This window comes from Equus asinus, chromosome 5 (assembly GCF_041296235.1).
Source record: "Equus asinus isolate D_3611 breed Donkey chromosome 5, EquAss-T2T_v2, whole genome shotgun sequence".
In the NCBI taxonomy this organism is placed as follows: Eukaryota; Metazoa; Chordata; class Mammalia; order Perissodactyla; family Equidae; genus Equus; species Equus asinus.
In genome coordinates, this window is record NC_091794.1 from 21,728,219 (window position 1) to 21,747,163 (window position 18,945).

Consider the following 18,945-nt stretch of genomic DNA (forward strand, 5'->3'; position numbering starts at 1 on the left):
GTATCAGAGAGGTCTTCCCTGAGTTAACTATATCATAGAGCAATGCTCCTTTCCCTTCACTCCCTTTTTCTTTATCCTCTTTCCCTGCTTTGTTTTTCTTTAGTATACTTATCAATTTCTGATGTTATTTTTTGTCTTGACTACCCCCCACTAGAATGTGAGCTCCATTCCACAAAAGCAGCTCAGGAGATAATTGGCTAGACTTAGGAAGGCAGATTGTGGGAAATCCTCGGGACATCAGTCCCTCTGGGCTGGGGTGAGAGCTCTGCAGTGGCAGACATTTGATCCTCCCGTTTCCTTGGCCAGCCTTGAGGACTTGGGCTGCAACCTGGCTCCCCCTTCGGCTCTGCGGCACCTGTGCCACCTCAAAGCAATTGGGCTTATTTTAATTATTTGGGGGGGAGGGGAGGAAGATGGCTGAATAATATTCCAGTTGCCACTAATACCTTTGACAGATCTTTGACAGTGAATTCTGGGCATTGGCTGATGACCTGTTCATTGTATATACTGGAGTGAAGAGGGAAAAGATACAATCCTAAATAATGTCTAATTTTGGGGGAATTTGACTCATAATGTTTTCTGCTCTTTTCCTCAATGATAAATTTTTAAAGCATTCTTTTCAAAGTAAGGAGGGTAAACATTTTTTCACCTTGATTTTATTTGTATTTATTTATTATTCCCTTGACTTAATATTCACATGACTGAGTGCTATGTTTGTTAAAATGAGTAACATGTTGGAAACAATTAAGTGGAAGACGTTGGCCAGCATAATAAACACCACTTAAATTTTCTTTTGTGGTTAGCAAAGGAAAAATATTAAGTTTGAATTTTGTTGAATTTTACTATTTTTTTTCTTTTGTTCCTAGTCCCTTCTCTCCCTTCCCCCCACCCCTGATTCATTTTTGTTTTTACATTTCTTATTTTGGGAGAAAGTTAAAATTGTGTAGAATTCTTCCCTCTTCCCCTCACTCTCCCTGCTCTCCCTTTTTCGTATCCATAATTAGGTCTCTTTCTTTTCTCATTTTGGAGTGATAACTTAATTCATTAGAAGAGTCCTCAGTCATAGAATTGGGATATTGATATACTACTGGATAGTCAACCCTAAAATGTGGTTTTGAAATATCTGTTTGTTAAAGATCTTTTTTTCCCTACTTTCAATGCCTGTTAGTTATCTACAACTGGATATATTTTGATCCTTCTGGCAAATCTGATAGATTAAAACTCAGGTGAGTAAATGCCAGGCATGTGATAGGCACTTAATGTCTGTTAAGTAAATTCTTTGTTATAAGTCCTCTCTCCTGTTTCTTATTTTAAGAAGGTAGAGCCTATGTTTATACATGGGGGAAGTTTGCTACACTGGAGCTGGCAGGGATGATAGGAGGTTGGGAAAGGGATGTGGAATTCAGGATGATACAGTGAATTTAGTCTTTTGAGTCAGAAAGATTTATATTTGCATCGAGGCTGGTGATTTTTGTTTTTAAGTTATGACCTGGTAAATTTAACCTCTCTGAGTCTTTATTCCCCTGTATGTCAGATTTAGATAATACTGTTGGCACAGACTTGGCTGTGAAGAACACATGGGAATATTTTTGAATTAGCTTTCTCAGTTCTTTTGTGGTTTGTGAATGTAGATAATCAAACGAATGTGTTATTATTGAACTTTTTTTCTCCTAATCCCATCATTTGTCAAACTTTGCCTAAAGAATCTTTGTAGCCTTCATTTTCTCCTTGCTGCCACATCCTTAGATCTAGCTTGCGTGTTCTCCTTTATGTGGCTTGGATTCACCATTTCCAGTTTTTGCCTTCTTAGTCTTATGTGTGGGAAGGGAAAGATGGTACAGAGCTCTGAGTTTCAATTCCAGTTTCTTCTCATACTTCAGCAGTGTATTCTGTGCACGCTACTTAGTACAGAGTGGTCTAGTTACAAGAAAAGTTGGGATATTTATTATATTGATTACTTAACAACAGGTCTCCACCAGGGGTGTACATTAGAATTCCTTGTGGGACTTTTAAAATTTGCATTCCTGGCCCATTCGAGACTTACTGAATCAGCATCTCTGGGGTGGAGCCTGAGTATAATTAAAAATTCTGCTAGTAATTTTATGCAAACACTCAGTTAAGAACTGGCTTATTGGAAGACCACCTCAAGCCACTAAGGCAGATCAATACTTATAAATATTAGTTTTGATGACCTCATGTTCTTTCCCAAAATCTTTCACTTTCCTATTACTAAAGAATGAAGTCAAAATGAAGCTTGGCATTCAAGACCCACTTATGACCACCCTAGTTTATCCTATTAATTCCATTTTTTACCATTCTTTTTCATAACCATATTCCTACTAGAATGAAATTGCAGTTTAGCATTATTTTCAGCTACCTACTTCTCTTATAATGATCTAGAATGTCCTTTCCTCTTCCACCTTTCCTTGATCTCTGTAACAACTGCTTTTCTTCTACCTCAAAAGGCACACCTTCTCCATAAACCTTCCCTAGTGCCCTCAGCTAGAAGTCATATTCCTTCTTTGAACTCCAGAACGCTTACATGCTTTATTTTTGTGGTGATCCCAGATCAAGAGGAGGCTGGTTTGTAATGTTTTGAAGACATATTGAAAGGATTGTTAGTGTTGCTCTTTGTCTTAGCTGTCTTTCTGTGGTCCAACCAGAGCACTTGCTTTTAGTTTATATGTTAGGTATTTCTTCACTTAAGGAATGGGATGTCTTCCTTTAAAAATAATTTTGAAAACTACTGAATTAGATAACTTCTCTGTAGTATTCTCCAGTTCTCATTGACAGTCTCTGTAAGTACCCATCTTTCAGCAGTCAACATAAGTCCCACATCAGTGTGTTTTCTTAATTCAGGTATCCAAGAGCTGATTTAGACCTTACTTTATATGATTTATTTTTTAACTCCCACGTGGATTATATTCCTTATTGCCATTGAAGAGAAGAGGCTGAGGCAGCCTGGAATAGTTAGAGAATAAGATGGCATACCAGCTAAAACCTCTCTAGTCAAGGTCACTAATTACTGTTTGTTACTAAATGTAAAAACTGGTTTTCAATTCTTGTTGACTTTGAAAAATTAACACCATACCATTTCCTCTTTGAAACACTTTCCTATCCCTCTGGTTGTACCATTTCTGTCTCAACGATTCCTCTTTCCTTGGGTTTTTACCTTGACTACCAATTCTTCTCACTCTTAATCTCTTTGGATGCTCTGATCTACTTTATGGCTTCAGTTACCATCTATATGTTGTTGATTTTCATATAAAAATTTCTAGTCCAAATTCCACTCTTGAGCTCTAAGCAGTTGTAATAATTTGGCTTCTCACATAGCCATTTTGATGGCCAGTGGGCAACATGGATTCAGATATCTAAACCAACTTTATATCTTTTCCATGTGAAGAAAGTAGAACTTGTTCTTCCTTTCTTTCTTTATTTTGGTAAATAGTATCCTTCTCAAGTTGGTCAAGCTAGAATCTGTATGTCAATGCCTGTTAGTAAAGACCATCAGGTACGTGCCCGTAGTCAACAAAGAGGGCTTTACTGATGCTTTCTGTAGCAGGGGAAGCATGGGGAACCATGGACTGTCTCAGTAAGACTGTACTGGACAGACTTAGAGAATTTGGTTATTTGTTAGGTAATTTTGGGGAGGATTCAGGGACATGGTGGGGGTTTGCTATGGGTTGGGTGTTGTCAAGAAGTGAGGATAATTCTGTGATTGGATATCTTAATAAATCTTATCTAGGAGGTAAGAGGAAGAGGACAAGGCTAAAACTGCAATCGTTAAAGCAGCATCAGTCATTCGTGTTAGCTGCGATTCTTTTTAGTTGTACAGAGACCTTGCTTTTGTCTGTACTCAGACAGATTCAGACTCAAACTGGCTTGGTGTTGCCTCACTTCCATCATGGTCACAGAGGACCTTATCTGATATGGGTGATCTGTGAGAATCTGTTTGACAGAAATCATCACAGCCTAGCTACTCATGCTGGGCCACCGCCTACCTGTGAAGGGCTGTTTTTCTCTATCTTTCTCACTTATTTGGAACAGATATAAAAGATTAGGTAGCATTTGGACAGCAGGAAGATGGATCAAGAGTATTTTAGACAAGGTATATGAACAAAGAATTTACATGGTGTTGGCTGTTTATATGTGAGAAGCAGTAAAGAAACTTATTCTGCTTGAAATATATCAGTAGGATCTCTTGTTATGTTGCGGTAGAGATGCTTAGTTTGTTTATTCCTTACCTGGGGAAGATGGGTTAGGGGGTGGGGTTATGTATCAATCATATATGGGGCTTTTTAAAGCTAAATGTTTGTGTACTCACAGTGTGCCAGGCACTAAGTATTGTATGATCTCTTTCAATCCCTCAGGTAAATTGGGTTAGAAAGGAAGGACACCTATCCCTGGCATTGGGAATAAGAACCAAACTGGAGATCCAAGAGGGGCTAGAGATGTAGACTGTTAAGTAATTTTAAGAGTGTGAGTTTCAGCATAATGTTTTAGGTTTGAGTCCTGCCTCCTTCACCAATTACTAGTTGTATGATCTTGAGCAAATTACTTAACCCCTTAGAACCTCTGTATTTTGCAGATTTAAATGGACAATCATACCAGCCTCAGACGATTGGTGATACTTGGTACTTAGTAAGCACTCGGTATATAATAGCTGCTCTTGTTACGTTTTTTTAATTGGCTACACGTTTTTGGACAAATCACAAAACTCCTCAAAGTCTCTTTCCAGGCTTGGTATAAGGATTGAAAAGTGTGCATAGAAGAGTTTTAGAAACAGAAAGCAGTATACAAATAAGATAAATAGTAATGTCTAGTATATCATCTCTCAAATGTTTGAATCTACTTGACAGGTAAAGGACTGTGTTTATGATGTTTTTGGGCCAAATTATATAGAGTCTTGAATGTTAGGATGCGAAATTTAGATTTGATGCCGTGGACTTTAGGAATTCAGTTACCAGATGGACTTTAGAGCAGGGGATAAGATGATAAAAATGGTGGGATAGGACACTTGGAATTGGAGAAGGAGAACCTAGGGGTTCAAAGACCAGATTGAGGAAGCTATTTCAGGCTAAGTAATGGTGGCCCAGATTAGTGAAATGATAGTAGAAGTGAAAAATCTGAGATGTTTCTAAGGAATTACCACAATTTAGTTACAAGTTGAATGTGAGGGATATAGAAATAAGAACAATAAAGGCTTCTGAACTTTAATTTTGGAAATGGATTGAATTAAATTTGTTTAGAGAGAAATAATTAGTAAGTTTGAGGAAATCGCCTTGAAACAACGTACAGGATGACTAAGGACTTGGTTTTAGGTGTTTATTTGGCTTTCCCCATAACGTAGACCCTAATGTGTCATATACAAAAGGAAGGCTGTTGGGAAAAGGTGCAAGTTTCAATAGGAAGCTATAAAGAATTTGGTTTTAAGTTAAAATAAGTTAAATGTTAGAAATATGATTAAAAACTGTTTGCTATGCATGGTACTGGTACAAAAACAGGTGCACAGATCAATGGAACAGAATTGAAAGCCCAGAAATAAAACCACACATCTATGGACAGCTTATCTTTGACAAAGGAGCTGAGGGCATACAGTGGAGAAAAGAAAGTCTTTTCAACAAATGGTGCTGGGAAAACTGGAAAGCCACATGTAAAGGAATGAAAATTGACCATTCTTTTTCACCATTCACCAAAATAAACTCAAAATGGATCAAAGACCTAAAGGTGAGAGGCGAAACCATAAGGCTTCTGGAAGAAAACGTAGGCAGTACACTCTTTGACATCAGTATTAAAAGGATCTTTTCGGACACCATGCCTTCTCAGAGAAGGGAAACAATAGAAAGAATAAACAAATGGGACTTCATCAGATTAAAGAGCTTCTTCAAGGCAAATGAAAACAGGATTGAAACAAAAAAACAACCCACTAACTGGGAAAAAATATTTGCAAGTCATATATCTGACAAAGGCTTAATATCCATAATATATAAAGAACTCTCGCAACTCAACAACAAAACATCAAACAACCCAATCAAAAAATGGGCTGGAGACATGAACAGACATTTCTCCAAAGAAGATATACTGATGGCCAATAGGCACATGAAAAGATGCTCATCATCGCTGATCATCAGGGAAATGCAAATCAAAACTACACTAAGATGTCACCTTACACCCGTTAAAATGACAAAAATATCTAAAACTAATAGCAACAAATGTTGGAGACGTTGCGGAGAAAAAGGAACCCTCATACACTGCTGGTAGGAATGCAAACTGGTGCAGCCACTATGGAAAACAGTATGGAGATTCCTCAAAAAATTAAAAATAGAACTACCATACAATCCAGCCATCCCACTACTGGGTATTTATCCAAAGAACTTGAAGTCAGCAATCCCAAAAGTCCTATGCACCCCAATGTTTATTGCAGCACTGTTTACAATAGCCAAGACGTGGAAGCAACCTAAGTGTCCAGCAACAGACGAATGGATAAAGAAGATGTGGTACATATATACAATGGAATACTACTCAGCTGCAAAACAGAACAAAATCATTCCATTTGCAATAACATGGATGGACCTTGAGAGAATTATGTTAAGTGAAATAAGCCAGCGAGAGAAGAATAATCTGTGTATGACTCCACTTATATGAGGAATTTAAAATTATGGACTAAGAACAGTTTAGTGGATACCAGGGGAAAGGTGGGGTGGGGGGTGGGCACAAAGGGTGAAGTGGTGCACCTACAACATGACTGACAAACATTAATGTACAACTGAAATTTCACAAGATTGTAACCTATCAATAACTCAATAAAAATAAATGGTCAAAAAAAAAAACTGTTTGCTATGTCACAGTTAGTGGTGAAATTACTTTGAAATGCATCAAAAAGTGATAGGTAGATAGAAATGTGATAAATATAGCAAACTATTAATTGTAGAATCTCGATGGTGGGCACATAGATGTTTACTATAAAATTCTTTCAACTTTTCTGTATATTTGAAAGTTTTAGTAATAACTTGTCAGAGGAGGAGTGGAGATATCAACTATTTGCTAAAGGATTTCTCTTGCCTGACATGAGACTATTTTTTTCTCTGTAGGAACTTTCCGCTGTACTTTTTGCCATACAGAGGTAGAAGAAGATGAATCAGCAATGCCCAAAAAAGATGCACGCACTCTTCTGGCAAGGTTTAATGAACAAATTGAGCCCATTTATGCATTGCTTCGGGAGACAGAGGATGTGAACTTGGCCTATGAAATACTTGAGCCAGAACCCACAGAAATACCAGCCCTGAAACAGAGGTGAGTGTAGGCCTTGTGTCTTACCAAAAACACTTTGAAGCTCACCCTTGTTTTAACTACCTGTACTTTGGAGAGCAGGAGTGGGTAAGTAATTTACCAGGAGACTAAATACTATAATGTTACATGGATTCTAAGCTCTGCCACACACGTCTTACTAACTTGTGCCTGTGATGAAATTTATACTGAATGCAGAACAGTGTGGGCCTTAGGCAAAAATCTTTAAATAGTCAGATTTGACTTCAAGTACTCACTCTGCTTGGGCCTGCTGCAACTCAGCCAATTGTTAGCTAATCCTAAATTGGTTGTACCTCTTGGGGATATTTGAATTTTCCTAGCCAACTTCTGGGGGCTGAAGTTCTTTAAGGGATACAGCATTCGCTTTTTTTGTTTTTAAAGTATTTTAACCACACATTTCTTGGCTGCCTTAGTTTTCAGTGCAACTTCCTTGAAAGTGAAACATAGTTGGTGTTACCTGTGGGTAAATACTTCTAACTATGGCTCCCTATTTTTATCACTGTACCCTAATGTTTGAATTGCAGAGAACTGTTGGCCTTTCAGCAAGCCAACCTGTTGGTGATATTTAAAGTCTTCCTATCTTTCTTCAATGGAATTCCTTGCTTTTTCCATTATATCTTATTTAATACTCACCTTAAAGATCTTTAAAATTTTAGTTTTGAAATAATAGTCTTCCCTTACCCTGAGAAGGGTTGTATCTTTTAGAAGTTCTAGAATTTTTAAAATAATAGAAAAAGATTCAAAACTGAATTGTCACTTTTGTCATCTTTAAGAGACGTTCTCTTTATAGAAGAAACTTAAATATACAGAAGGAGTGAAACTGGGTGTTTCTTATCTAGATTTTTTTTCTTCCTTTTTTTTTGCTGAGGAAGATTCACCCTGAGCTAACATCTGTTGCCAATCTTCTGCTCTTTTGTATGTGAGCTGCTGCCACAGCGTGGCCATTGACAGACAAGTGGTGTAGCTCTGTGCCTAGGAACCGAACCTGGGCCTCTGAAGCAGAGCATGCCAAACTTAACCACTAGGCCACTGGGGCTGGCCCTAGATTTTCTTTAGTATAACGTTTGCTGGTGATTTAGATTTGTCTTTATCTGTGGTAAGAGTAGAAATAAAATCTATGTAGTGAACTCTCCATAGTTAAAAATATCTTTCTAAAAATATTCTTCCAAATTTTAAAATTTGTTTGACTTGTGGTCAAATCTCTCTTGCCTCAAACTGGAATAAAACCAGTCTTGAGTTTCTATGATGGAGTACTAAAAACAAAAGACTTTTAAAAGTCGTCTTGTGCTAACATTTATTTTAATTGTCCTGTCCTTTATCTCTACTCTTGTTGTTGTTCTCAAAGTACCAAATTCTTGCTAACCTTCAGAAGATAGTCTTCAGAGTTAATGCTAAAGATGGAGCGTAGATGAAAACTATGTGTTCAAGGTTATATACGGAGAGAAACAGAGTAACTTCAGACTCATTTAAGAGTCTGGATGAAGGGGAGACAGACAGCTAAGGACAGGGATGTAGTTGGCCAGGTCAGAACTAGAGAAACATTGGTGGAAAGAGACAGAAAAGGTGTATGGTTAGCTCAGGGAGACACATTTGGGGGAAGACAGGCATATAGAGCAAGCTTGGCACAACAAGATAAGGATGTTGGCTGAGGATAGTAGAGATAGTAAAAGGGGTCACAGAGACAACCAAGTGAGAGAGGAGAGACTCAGAATGTAGAGCAAACACAGAAACACATAAATACAGATCAGGCCAGGAGAGAAGAGAAGAGAAAGAGAAGTGAATGCTTGAAGGAGACCAGAATTCAAAAAGCCAACTTCCACCAGTGTAGGCAGATTATAGTGAGGACAGAGACAACAGCCTTTTGGAAGACAACATGGGACAGGTAGAAGATAGAAAGAGAATGACTAGGGACAGAAAAAGATTAAATTGAGACAAACCTAGTAAATCATGAAAAAGACATTAGATGAATGCAGAAAGAAATAAAAGGTAGAAAGAGACCAGTTACTTGCAGCTGCAGGATAAAACTTTAATATAGCAAGACAAATAGATGGATTGGGTACAGAGAGATGCCTCGTAGACTTAGACTCAGAGTAGGAGAGCAAATAACTGGTACAGAGGTGATGGGAAGGGATGGTTTCCAAAGCAGCCCTGGGTATAGCTGGAGGCGATAGCTGGCAGGCATGGATTAAATGACTGGATTGGCATGGATTGGACGACTGGAGAGAGCACATTTCTTGATAGCAAAAATAGCACTTGATGGCAGTGGGCCTGTAGAGATCCAGAGGCAGAGCAGGAAGGATGGGATAAGCCCAGGGTTACCTGCAGAGGATGGTCAGAGAGAGACACAGTGCTCTCAGGGAGAGATGTAAGGGGCCAATCAGATACATGGGCAGAGATATATACAGAGAAATCTCAACTAAGCATGAGGCAGAAGGCTCAAGTAGGTAAAAGTGGGCCAGGAAGAGCAATGGAGTAAGTAGAAATGAAGTTGAACCAAAAAGAAGGAAAAATAGTGAACGACTTCTGAGAGAGAGAAGTGGTACAGAACATAAAAACAAGTGAAGAAGTATTGGTTAGGCTCAAAATGAGACAGGCTCCACTTAGGAAACAGTCCAGGATCCATGGAAAAGATTTAGAGAAGAATGGAAGAGAAGTAAAGGAGAAACATGGGGCCACGAGAGTCAGCCAGTGACTGAAAGGAACACAGCAAAAGGTATGGAGACAGATCAGGTCGTTTATGAAAAAAAGATAGTTTATGGGATAAAACGTAGCTGTGTAAACAGAGAGGGAGGGAGAGTCATGCACAGAAGTTGATGCAGAAAGCATCAGTAGCAGGCAGAGAAAGACAAGGCACGAGCTTAAACACACAGAGAATGGGGTATAGTCAAAAGAATGTGGAACAGATTGAAAGTGAAACAAGCAGATAAAACGGGGGAGCAGCAGAAAGACTGAAAACTTGACTTAACTCCTAGAAATGAGGCAACATACAAGGAATGAGCAGGCCTGGAACAAGCTAAGAAGATCATGGGTAGTAGCAGTAAAAAGCAAAACAAAATAGACTGAGAATTAGATCATGGTTACTGCAGGGTAGAGATAATGGTTGGGGGTGGACCTGGAGAGTCGGTGTAGGTGCAGGGATGGAAGAACACAACGCAGTAGAAAGAGTCTGATCTGTGCATAGGGATATGCCTTTTTTGGTGAGTAGCAGGAGAAAAGCGTTAACTCTAAGTTGAGGTCTGGCTTTGTAGAATACTTTTCTAGCTTCCCAGCGCACCAAAGAGAAAAGTGCACAAAACCGCTTTGACTTATTCTGTGTTGAGCTGAGAGAATGCTTTTAAAAATGTAACGCATTTTGTTTTGCTTGTTTTGTTTTTGTTTTTTTTTTTAAAGATTTTATTTTTTTCCTTTTTCTCCCCAAAGCCCCCCAGTACATAGTTGTATATTCTTCGTTGTGGGTCCTTCTAGTTGTGGCATGTGGGACGCTGCCTCAGCGTGGTCTGATGAGCAGTGCCATGTCCGCGCCCAGGATTCGAACCAACGAAACACTGGGCCGCCTGCAGCAGAGCGCGCGAACTTAACCACTCGGCCACGGGGCCAGCCCCTGCTTGTTTTGTTTTTTAAACAAAATACTCATGAAAGATGTGACTGGGAGAGATTTTGGGTTATGGATTATGTCACCATATCATTCTCCTCTCCCTAAGTAGATTTATTGAAACATCTTAAACTATAAAACCTTCGTCATTTATACACACCAGAGGATCCAGGAACTTAAATATAAATATGCCATGTTCTTCTAACCCATTCAACTTTCACCTTGAGGTATGAGAGAGGTTTCTCAGAATTGTTAAAGCATGATTGCTACATAGCATTTATTTGTAATACTTTAGTATTCACCTCCCCAGCTGCCCTTCTTTTCCAACACCAAGACTTTAATTTTTCTTCTTCCTGTCCTCTAATCTTTTTATATAGCAAGGACCGTGCAGCAGCTACCACTGGATCTGCTGGCCTGGCAGGTGGGCACCACCGGGAAGCATGGGCCACCAAAGGTCCCTCCTATGAGGACTTATACACTCAGAATGTTGTCATTAACATGGATGACCAAGAAGATCTTCATCGAGCCTCATTGGAGGGCAAGTCTGCCAAAGAGAGACCCATTTGGTTGAGAGAAAGCACTGTCCAAGGAGCATATAGCTCTGAAGAGATGAAGGAAGGTAAGAGTAGAAGTCAGTAAAATGAATATGACTTGGGTTCAGTAGAAAATGAACCTGACTTAATGGGAAATTGCCTGGGCAATTCTTAGTTTTATTGGTAATCCACTGTATCTGTTTTACGAAACAATTGCATAATACTAGGAAGTAAGAAATTGAGCAATAAGCATTAAAACCAACCAATATACTTGTATTATCCTTCAACTTAGTTGAAATAACAAATAGCTTTTTAAATCTCCATTTTTAAATTTCAGAAATTACTATCTATTTATCCTAATTTCTTAGAAAAGTGCTATTGTGTTCAAGGTGGCCAAATTCACCTCTTCTTTATTCTTCTGTTGCCCTAACTTACCTGCAGTTTTATTTCTCTGAATTGGGAGCCGTAACTATACACTAGACCAAATTTCTTATGTTGTTTCTTCATAAATACCAAGGAGTTTGTGCTGCCTGAATTATATAAAAAGATATTACCTGAGTGAGAATCAAGGATTCTCACCATTCAAGAAGAATTATGGAACTTTACACTAGAAGACTTTAGAAATTTCTGTGAGCCCTAAAGTGGTAAGAATTGCACAATAACCAGAAGTTTGAGAACTGCAAGATTTTACCTTTTAAGTTTTAGTCTTAAGTTACTGGATTCAAAGACTTTGGGTGATGATGGTTTAGGAGTATGTAGAAAATGGGAGGCTAAGACTGGACAAAGATCGCTCAGAACCTGGGAAGGAGGACTGAAAGGAAGTCTGTACCTCTGATTCGTTTCCTCAGCATTGGAATCTGTGTGCCCCTATTCCCAGGTTATGTATCATCACTTGCATATCACCTGATTATGCTGCTTTAATGCTAAAGAATCATCAGTAATTGAAAACCACTGTTGTTGTTTGGCCTTTCTCCTAACCTCTTTTCCCTTCATACTTCTTTACTGTGTATGCTAAGAATCGTAAAAGTAGTGTGGAGTTGGGTAGTGATGGTAAAAGCAGGTAATACCTTTAGTGTGATTCTCTTTGGTGTTTTAATTCCAATCAGAAAAAGTTTTCCTTGGCAACCATTTTTCACTCTCCCTCCTTGCCACTGATTAGCTCGGGTACGATGTTTGGTTATTTTGATTCAAGTTGTTTTAGTTTATATAGTAGTTAGACTGTCAACTATTTAATAGATGTGTTTTCCCCAACTTGGCTTCTTGCCTGTTCTTGAGGCAACCGAACGTTCCTTTCTTTGAACTTAGAAACAAAGTAAAATAAAATAAAACTATTGTTAGCCAATATTAAATATGGTTAGACTCATAAGCTTAACATTCGATGTTTACAGTTCCTTGAATGATAGAATTTCAACTGTAAGTGCCTTAAATAAGTCGTCTAGCCTACCCAAGTTAGTTTTGTGAATATTTCTTTCTCTATACAATAGGATAGTATTGCTGTCGTGTCTAAATTTGTCTTTAAGTTTTATGATAGTAGAATAGGCTCTATCCAGTGAATGTGTGAAGTGAGTCTTATTTGTCCTACTTAATTTTCCTCAGACTTTGTCTTTTTAATATCTTTCAGAATTTTATAGACTTCAGTCATGTCCTCATTACTATACTGAAAGTTCTAATTTCTTTTGATTCTGCTTTCCTTACAAATAGTCCTCTACCCTCAAGCGACCTCCACCCACAGTTTTTGTTTTATTTTAATTAGATGATGGTCTTTTTCTGGACCATCTTCCATCATATAATACTTTACTTGATACCTAGTGCCCAGAACAGTACATGTTGTTCATGCATGGATTTATTGTTAATGATCTGAGTTTTGTTTCCAGTATCCTTCTGATTTTTGTCTGACTCTTTGTTGCTTTGGTTCTGGAAGCATATTACGACCAAGAACTTGGGAGACACGTGCAGGGATTTTTTCAGACCCTCTCCTACCCTGTATCTGATAGCTTGGACCGTGTCTTTCAGTATATTTTACATTATTTTTCCATAGGCAGATTTTCTTTTGCCAGTATAGAAGTAGACGGTCCCTGACCTATGATGGTCTGACTTAGGATTTTTCAGCTTTATGATGGTGTGAAAGCGATATGCGTTCAGTAGAAACTGTACTTCAAAGTTTGAATTTTGATCTTTTCCTAGCTAGCAATATGTGGTACAATACTCTTGTGATGCTGGGCGGTTGCAGCGAGCTGCAGCTCTCAGTCAGCCATGTGATCACGAGGGTAAACAACGAATATGCTTACAACCAGACCGTTACTCAGACATCAACCATAGTCAGACAATCATTTTGTTTTTCAGTTTCAGTACAGTATTCAATAAATTACATGAGATATTCAAGACTTTTATTATAAAATAGGCTTTGTGTTAGATGATTTTGCCCAACTGTAGGCTAATGTATATGTTCTGAGCACATTTAAGGTAGGCTGGGCTAAGCTATGATATTCAGTAGGTTAGGTGTATTAAATGCATTTTTGACTTATGATATTTTCAACTTATGATGGATTTATTGGGACATAACCCCATCATTAGTTGAGGAAGACCTCTAGATCTGCCACTTTCCTGCCCACTTTACAACCTTCAGCTCTTCCTATGTATTTTTTGCCATCAGCTTGGCCTTTAAGCACCCACAATTGCTTAGCATCATCTGTGAACATGACCATTCCATGGTGTACATTTTCTTTGTAATTTTTAACTATTAAATAAGACTGTTCCTAAAACTAGTGTTTCTACCCTACCATCCAGAGATTTGCTCATTTATCTTTATTTTTTATTTCTTGTCTTCATCTATAACAGAACAATTCCTTTTTCCACAAATGTCTCAAGACCTTTATCTGTTAGATATGACTTCATTTAGTTTACAAAACTAAATTGCTTTTCCCCAAATTTTATATTTACTTTAAACCTTAATCAAAATATGTTGGTAATATTAAGCTATTTAGAACATTCTTTTAGAAGCGATGATTGCCTTAGAGACTTGTATGCATTCCTTGTCTTTCTTTTCCTGTTGAAATGCTGCATTGGCAGTAAGGGCTCTAGGGAGGAAGTTCAGCCTTTGGCAATGTTTTAAAGTAGAGTTTGATTTTAATTCTCAGTTTTATATCTGTGTTATCAAAAGCCTGTTTTCTCTGACCTAAACTTTCGCCTTCTGAATTCCTGTTTCCCTTTGTCTTATCTACCCAATATCTCACCTCAGGAGTTCTATACTTTCTAAAATGTCCAAGGTTACAGCTAATCCATTCTAATGTGTTAATGAGAAGATGCTTTCATTTCATCCATAGGCAGAAATGACCGTTTCTGAGCCTTCTCTTGATGATAATGAAGACGATAGATGACTATTCTAAGTGCTAGGGTTATCCTAAGCACACCACAGATATTCACTTAATCCCCACAATAATCCAGTGAGGTAGATGCTATGATTTTTTTTGATTTTCGTACTTGAGAAAATTGAAGCATAGAAAGATGAAGTAATTTGGCCAAAATCACACAGCTAATGAGTATTAGAGTCAGGATTTGAATCAAGGAGCCAGGTTCCAAACAACACTTTTGATCCTTTTATATATTTTAAATGGCAGTATGTTTGGTAGTATTTTCAGAATACTGAATACAAATATTTTTCTTAAATTTTTCGTCTGCTATATATCAGGCAAGATGTGTACACAAAATGATAGGAGGCGTGTGGTGAGAGAAGCTTCATTCCTGATACTAGATGCCTTTTTATAAAGAGTTCAAAGTACGCTTAGTTTGCTTTAGGAAAATAAGACTGCATTTATTCACGCATTCATTAAATATTTGTTCAGTGCCTAACAAATGATAGGCACTATTCTAGGTACGTGGGATATATCACTGAATAAAAAAGATAAATATCTGTTGTGGAGAATCTACATCCTGGGAAAAGGGGGTGACAAAGACAATATACATAAGTTTATATGCAAGTTATTTATTAAATTAGAAAATAAGTGCTATGGGGAAAAAAATAGAGCCTTGGGAATATAGGAGTGGGGGTGAATTAAAAGAAGATGACATTTGAGTAAAGACGTGAAAGATGTAAGGAAGTTAGCTGTATGATACCTAGAGGAAAAATGTCCTAAGCTGAGGGGACACACTGTACAAAGGCCCTGAGGTGGGAGTATGTGTGTTGTGTACAAGGAATACCATGGAGGCCACTGTGGCTGGAGCAGAAGGAGCAAGGGGAAGGAAAAGAAACAGTAGGTGGGCAGGAGGGGTTCCAGGTGATGTAGGACCTGATAGGCCATTGTTGAGCCTTTGGCTTTTACTCTGAGCAATATGAGGAGCCATGTTTTAATTTCTTATTATGCCAGCTACTATACTTGGCCCTTCATTAACATTATTTCATATGTTCTTATCCTGAGCCCTAGAAGGTAGATGCTTTTATCGCCCCATTTTACAGAAAAAGGTACTGAAATCTAGAGACTACATAACTTGACCAAGGTGGTACAGCTTGTATGTGAAAGAGCCAGGATTCAAATCCAGGCTATATTACTCTTAAAACCCATGTACTTAAACATTGTGCTATGTAAGTTCCAGTTTGTGAGAAACATTTTGAATATATTACGGGTAGCAGCTCAAAAAATGGAACCAGTGAAGTCTGTGTTGTTTACTACTGTTATCCTGTATGTAAATATAATATGTTAAAATGTTAAATATTGGTTATAAAGGAATGTCTTATATTAACTTTCTGGGTTTTGCCTCCCAGGTGGCATAGATATAGATGCATTTCAAGAGCGCGAGGAAGGCCGTGCAGGGCCAGATGATAACGAGGAGGTCATGCGAGCACTGCTTATTCATGAGAAGAAGACCCCCTCTGCCACGGCGGGCTCAGTAGGGGCAGCTGCTCCTGTGACCGCTGCCAATGGCAGTGACTCGGAGAGTGAGACCAGTGAGTCAGATGATGACTCCCCACCCCGTCCGGCAGCTGTGGCTGCACCTCATCGGGAAGAGGATGAGGAAGACGATGAGTTTGAGGAAGTAGCAGATGACCCCACTGTTATGGTGGCTGGCCGTCCATTCTCCTACAGTGAAGTGAGCCAGCGGCCAGAGCTGGTGGCCCAGATGACACCAGAGGAGAAGGAAGCATACATAGCAATGGGACAACGCATGTTTGAGGACCTCTTTGAGTGAGCTTTCCCTACCTTTACCTCCTTTCCCTAATGCTCATTTCAAAAAGAAACTCCCTACCTTTAAAGAAAAGTTTTTATTGGCTTTCTGATCCTCTTGATGTAAAGCAACTATTAATCTTGCAGAGAGAATAATGGGAGAGAAAGTTTGATTTTTATGCCAGAAACTTCTGAACAAGGTAGGTTGGCTATAAGCATTCCTTTTCCTGCTATTATTACAGTATTAATATTTTACCGTATTTCCTTATCTAATCTTTTTTCTTCCCTTTTTAAGACACATTTTTCTCCCTTCTGAATGAGTGAGGGAAGTCTGTAAGGTAGATTCTTCCTGTGTGCCTGCAGAAGCCCACCATAATAGGTTACAGTAATTCACTGATCACATCCTTTTTGTCTATTCTGACAAGCATTCCAGACAATTCCTGATATTGCTGCCAACCAAAGCAGTTTGCCAACAGGCAAATCATTGATGAGGGAAAAAACAATCTTAAAACTTCATACTGCCTCACAATTGAGGATGGAGTCAATATGTAAGGGGAGGTGGGAGTGTGTATGGAAGTGGGATGGGTATGCATAAATCTCATCATCAATATCTAAACCAAAATTTGTGTCTTGGGAACCGACCTGACTGGTAGATTCTTTTGTTTTGCTTATTGACTTTTGGTTTGGATGTTGGATGATAGAAAACAGAGTGTGGTGAACCCTTATGAAGAAATTAGAAACAAACATGGACATCGGACAAGGAGTTCATGTAAAGGGCTGAAGAGTGGAACAGTGCCTTTTAGAATTGCCTGAGTTTGTGCTGATTTGAAAATCGTTTATATAAAGCGGAGACTGGTCTCCTTTTTCCCTTCTTCTGCAATGCTAAAAATTGTTAATGAGGCCATTCCAGCAGAAATCAGCATATGACAGTTGATTACTCCTCTCCTTCTCTCAGCATCAGTGAAGGCCTTCTTTTTCTCCCTTTTGGTTCTTGTTAGACATGATATTTTAGAGTGCATTCAGTATATTGTTGAGCATTGTAACCTCAAGGAACATAGTTTATTTTTGGTTCCGATATGTAGCATGGTATTATTACCTAAGGCAGAACTTCAAAAATGAGGAAATTTCATACAAGGATCTATAACAATTGTATTTTTTGTAATATTTTCCCTTGCTTTGTAATTTTTAAGTATTTATCATTTGTGTGTGAAGTTAAGATAGATTTTAGAGTATCTGAGCCTTGTATGAAGTGATGTTTCATTTACCTGGGTTGTATTAATGACTGAATGTTGACAATAAATCTATTTTATACTGACTGAAATTTGCTCATTTCCACCTCTGTAACATCTTGGAGCATAATTAAAATGAATACTCTTGCCATTAAAAAAATGTTTCAGACTTTTTTCTCTTATTGATTATATTTCAAATAATAGATGCAATTGTATGTGGTCTAAACTTTTTCTGGCAATAAATTGCCTTAAGAATGACTTTTATATATTTGCCTTGTACACATGGGGCTATTCAACTTTAAACATTGTTTTTTAAACTTTCATAGTTCTAGAAAGAAGTTCATTTAAATAAAATAGTAATTAGCTGTTAAGTTTTAAAACATAGTTGTAGGTGAACTGTCAGCTCTTTATTTCAATGAATAAATGTTTATTGCTATTTTTTCTTAAATCTAGCTTGCATGTTCTACTTCCTAAAGCTACTGTTCTATTTTTCTTTCCCATTATCTGCCAACTTCTTAAAGAATCATGTAGACTAGTTGCATATTTCTTTCATCTCCCTCTTGAAGTCTGGGTTTTGCCCTGTTACTACACTGAAACAGCCCTCTCCAGTCCTCATTGTCCTACCTTACAGCTCTTTATTTCTCAGTCTCTTTGGCTGCTCTTCAGTATTTGATGCTGTCAACCCATCTTTTCTCCTTGAAATGTTTTCATTTGGTATCCTAGCCATTATACTGACCTGATTCTCTTTACTTCATTGGCTATTGGCTCTTCCTTCTCAGTCTTCAGACTTTATTTCCTCCTCTGTATGTATATGAGCATACGTCAAGGCCTAGTTCTTTTTTCCTTTCGTGTGTGTGTGTGTGTGTGTGTGTGTGTGTGTGTGTATGGAATCTGTGTTATGGAAAAACATCACAAGTGAAGACAAAAATATAAATAAGTGTATTCAGTGCAGCTGTGTTTGGAATAGACTAGATACATAGATATACTACATGTGCATTAATCATGAATTAGTTAAATTATTTTCCATGTAGCCATTAAAAAGAATCATTGTTGGGAAAAGATATTCATAATGTATTAAGTATAGAAGGATTCGATTTTTCTGCGTGTGTGTGTATGTAAAGAAA

The 18,945-nt window shown here is 38.0% G+C and overlaps 1 protein-coding gene across 4 annotated transcripts in view; it reads left to right on the forward strand.

Moving 5' to 3' along the window:
* GTF2E1 (general transcription factor IIE subunit 1) overlaps nt 1-17,981 on the forward strand; it is a 70,120-nt gene extending 52,139 nt beyond the window's left edge. For all 4 annotated transcript variants that reach the window (XM_070508937.1, XM_014829572.3, XM_070508938.1 and 1 more), the window contains 3 exons: nt 7,092-7,293; nt 11,278-11,519; nt 16,193-17,981. In XM_070508937.1, the coding sequence (XP_070365038.1) occupies nt 7,092-7,293; nt 11,278-11,519; nt 16,193-16,617 (869 nt within the window). In that variant the 3' untranslated portion in view covers nt 16,618-17,981. The remainder of the gene's footprint in view (nt 1-7,091; nt 7,294-11,277; nt 11,520-16,192) is intronic.
* The last annotated feature ends 964 nt before the right edge of the window (nt 17,982-18,945 follow it).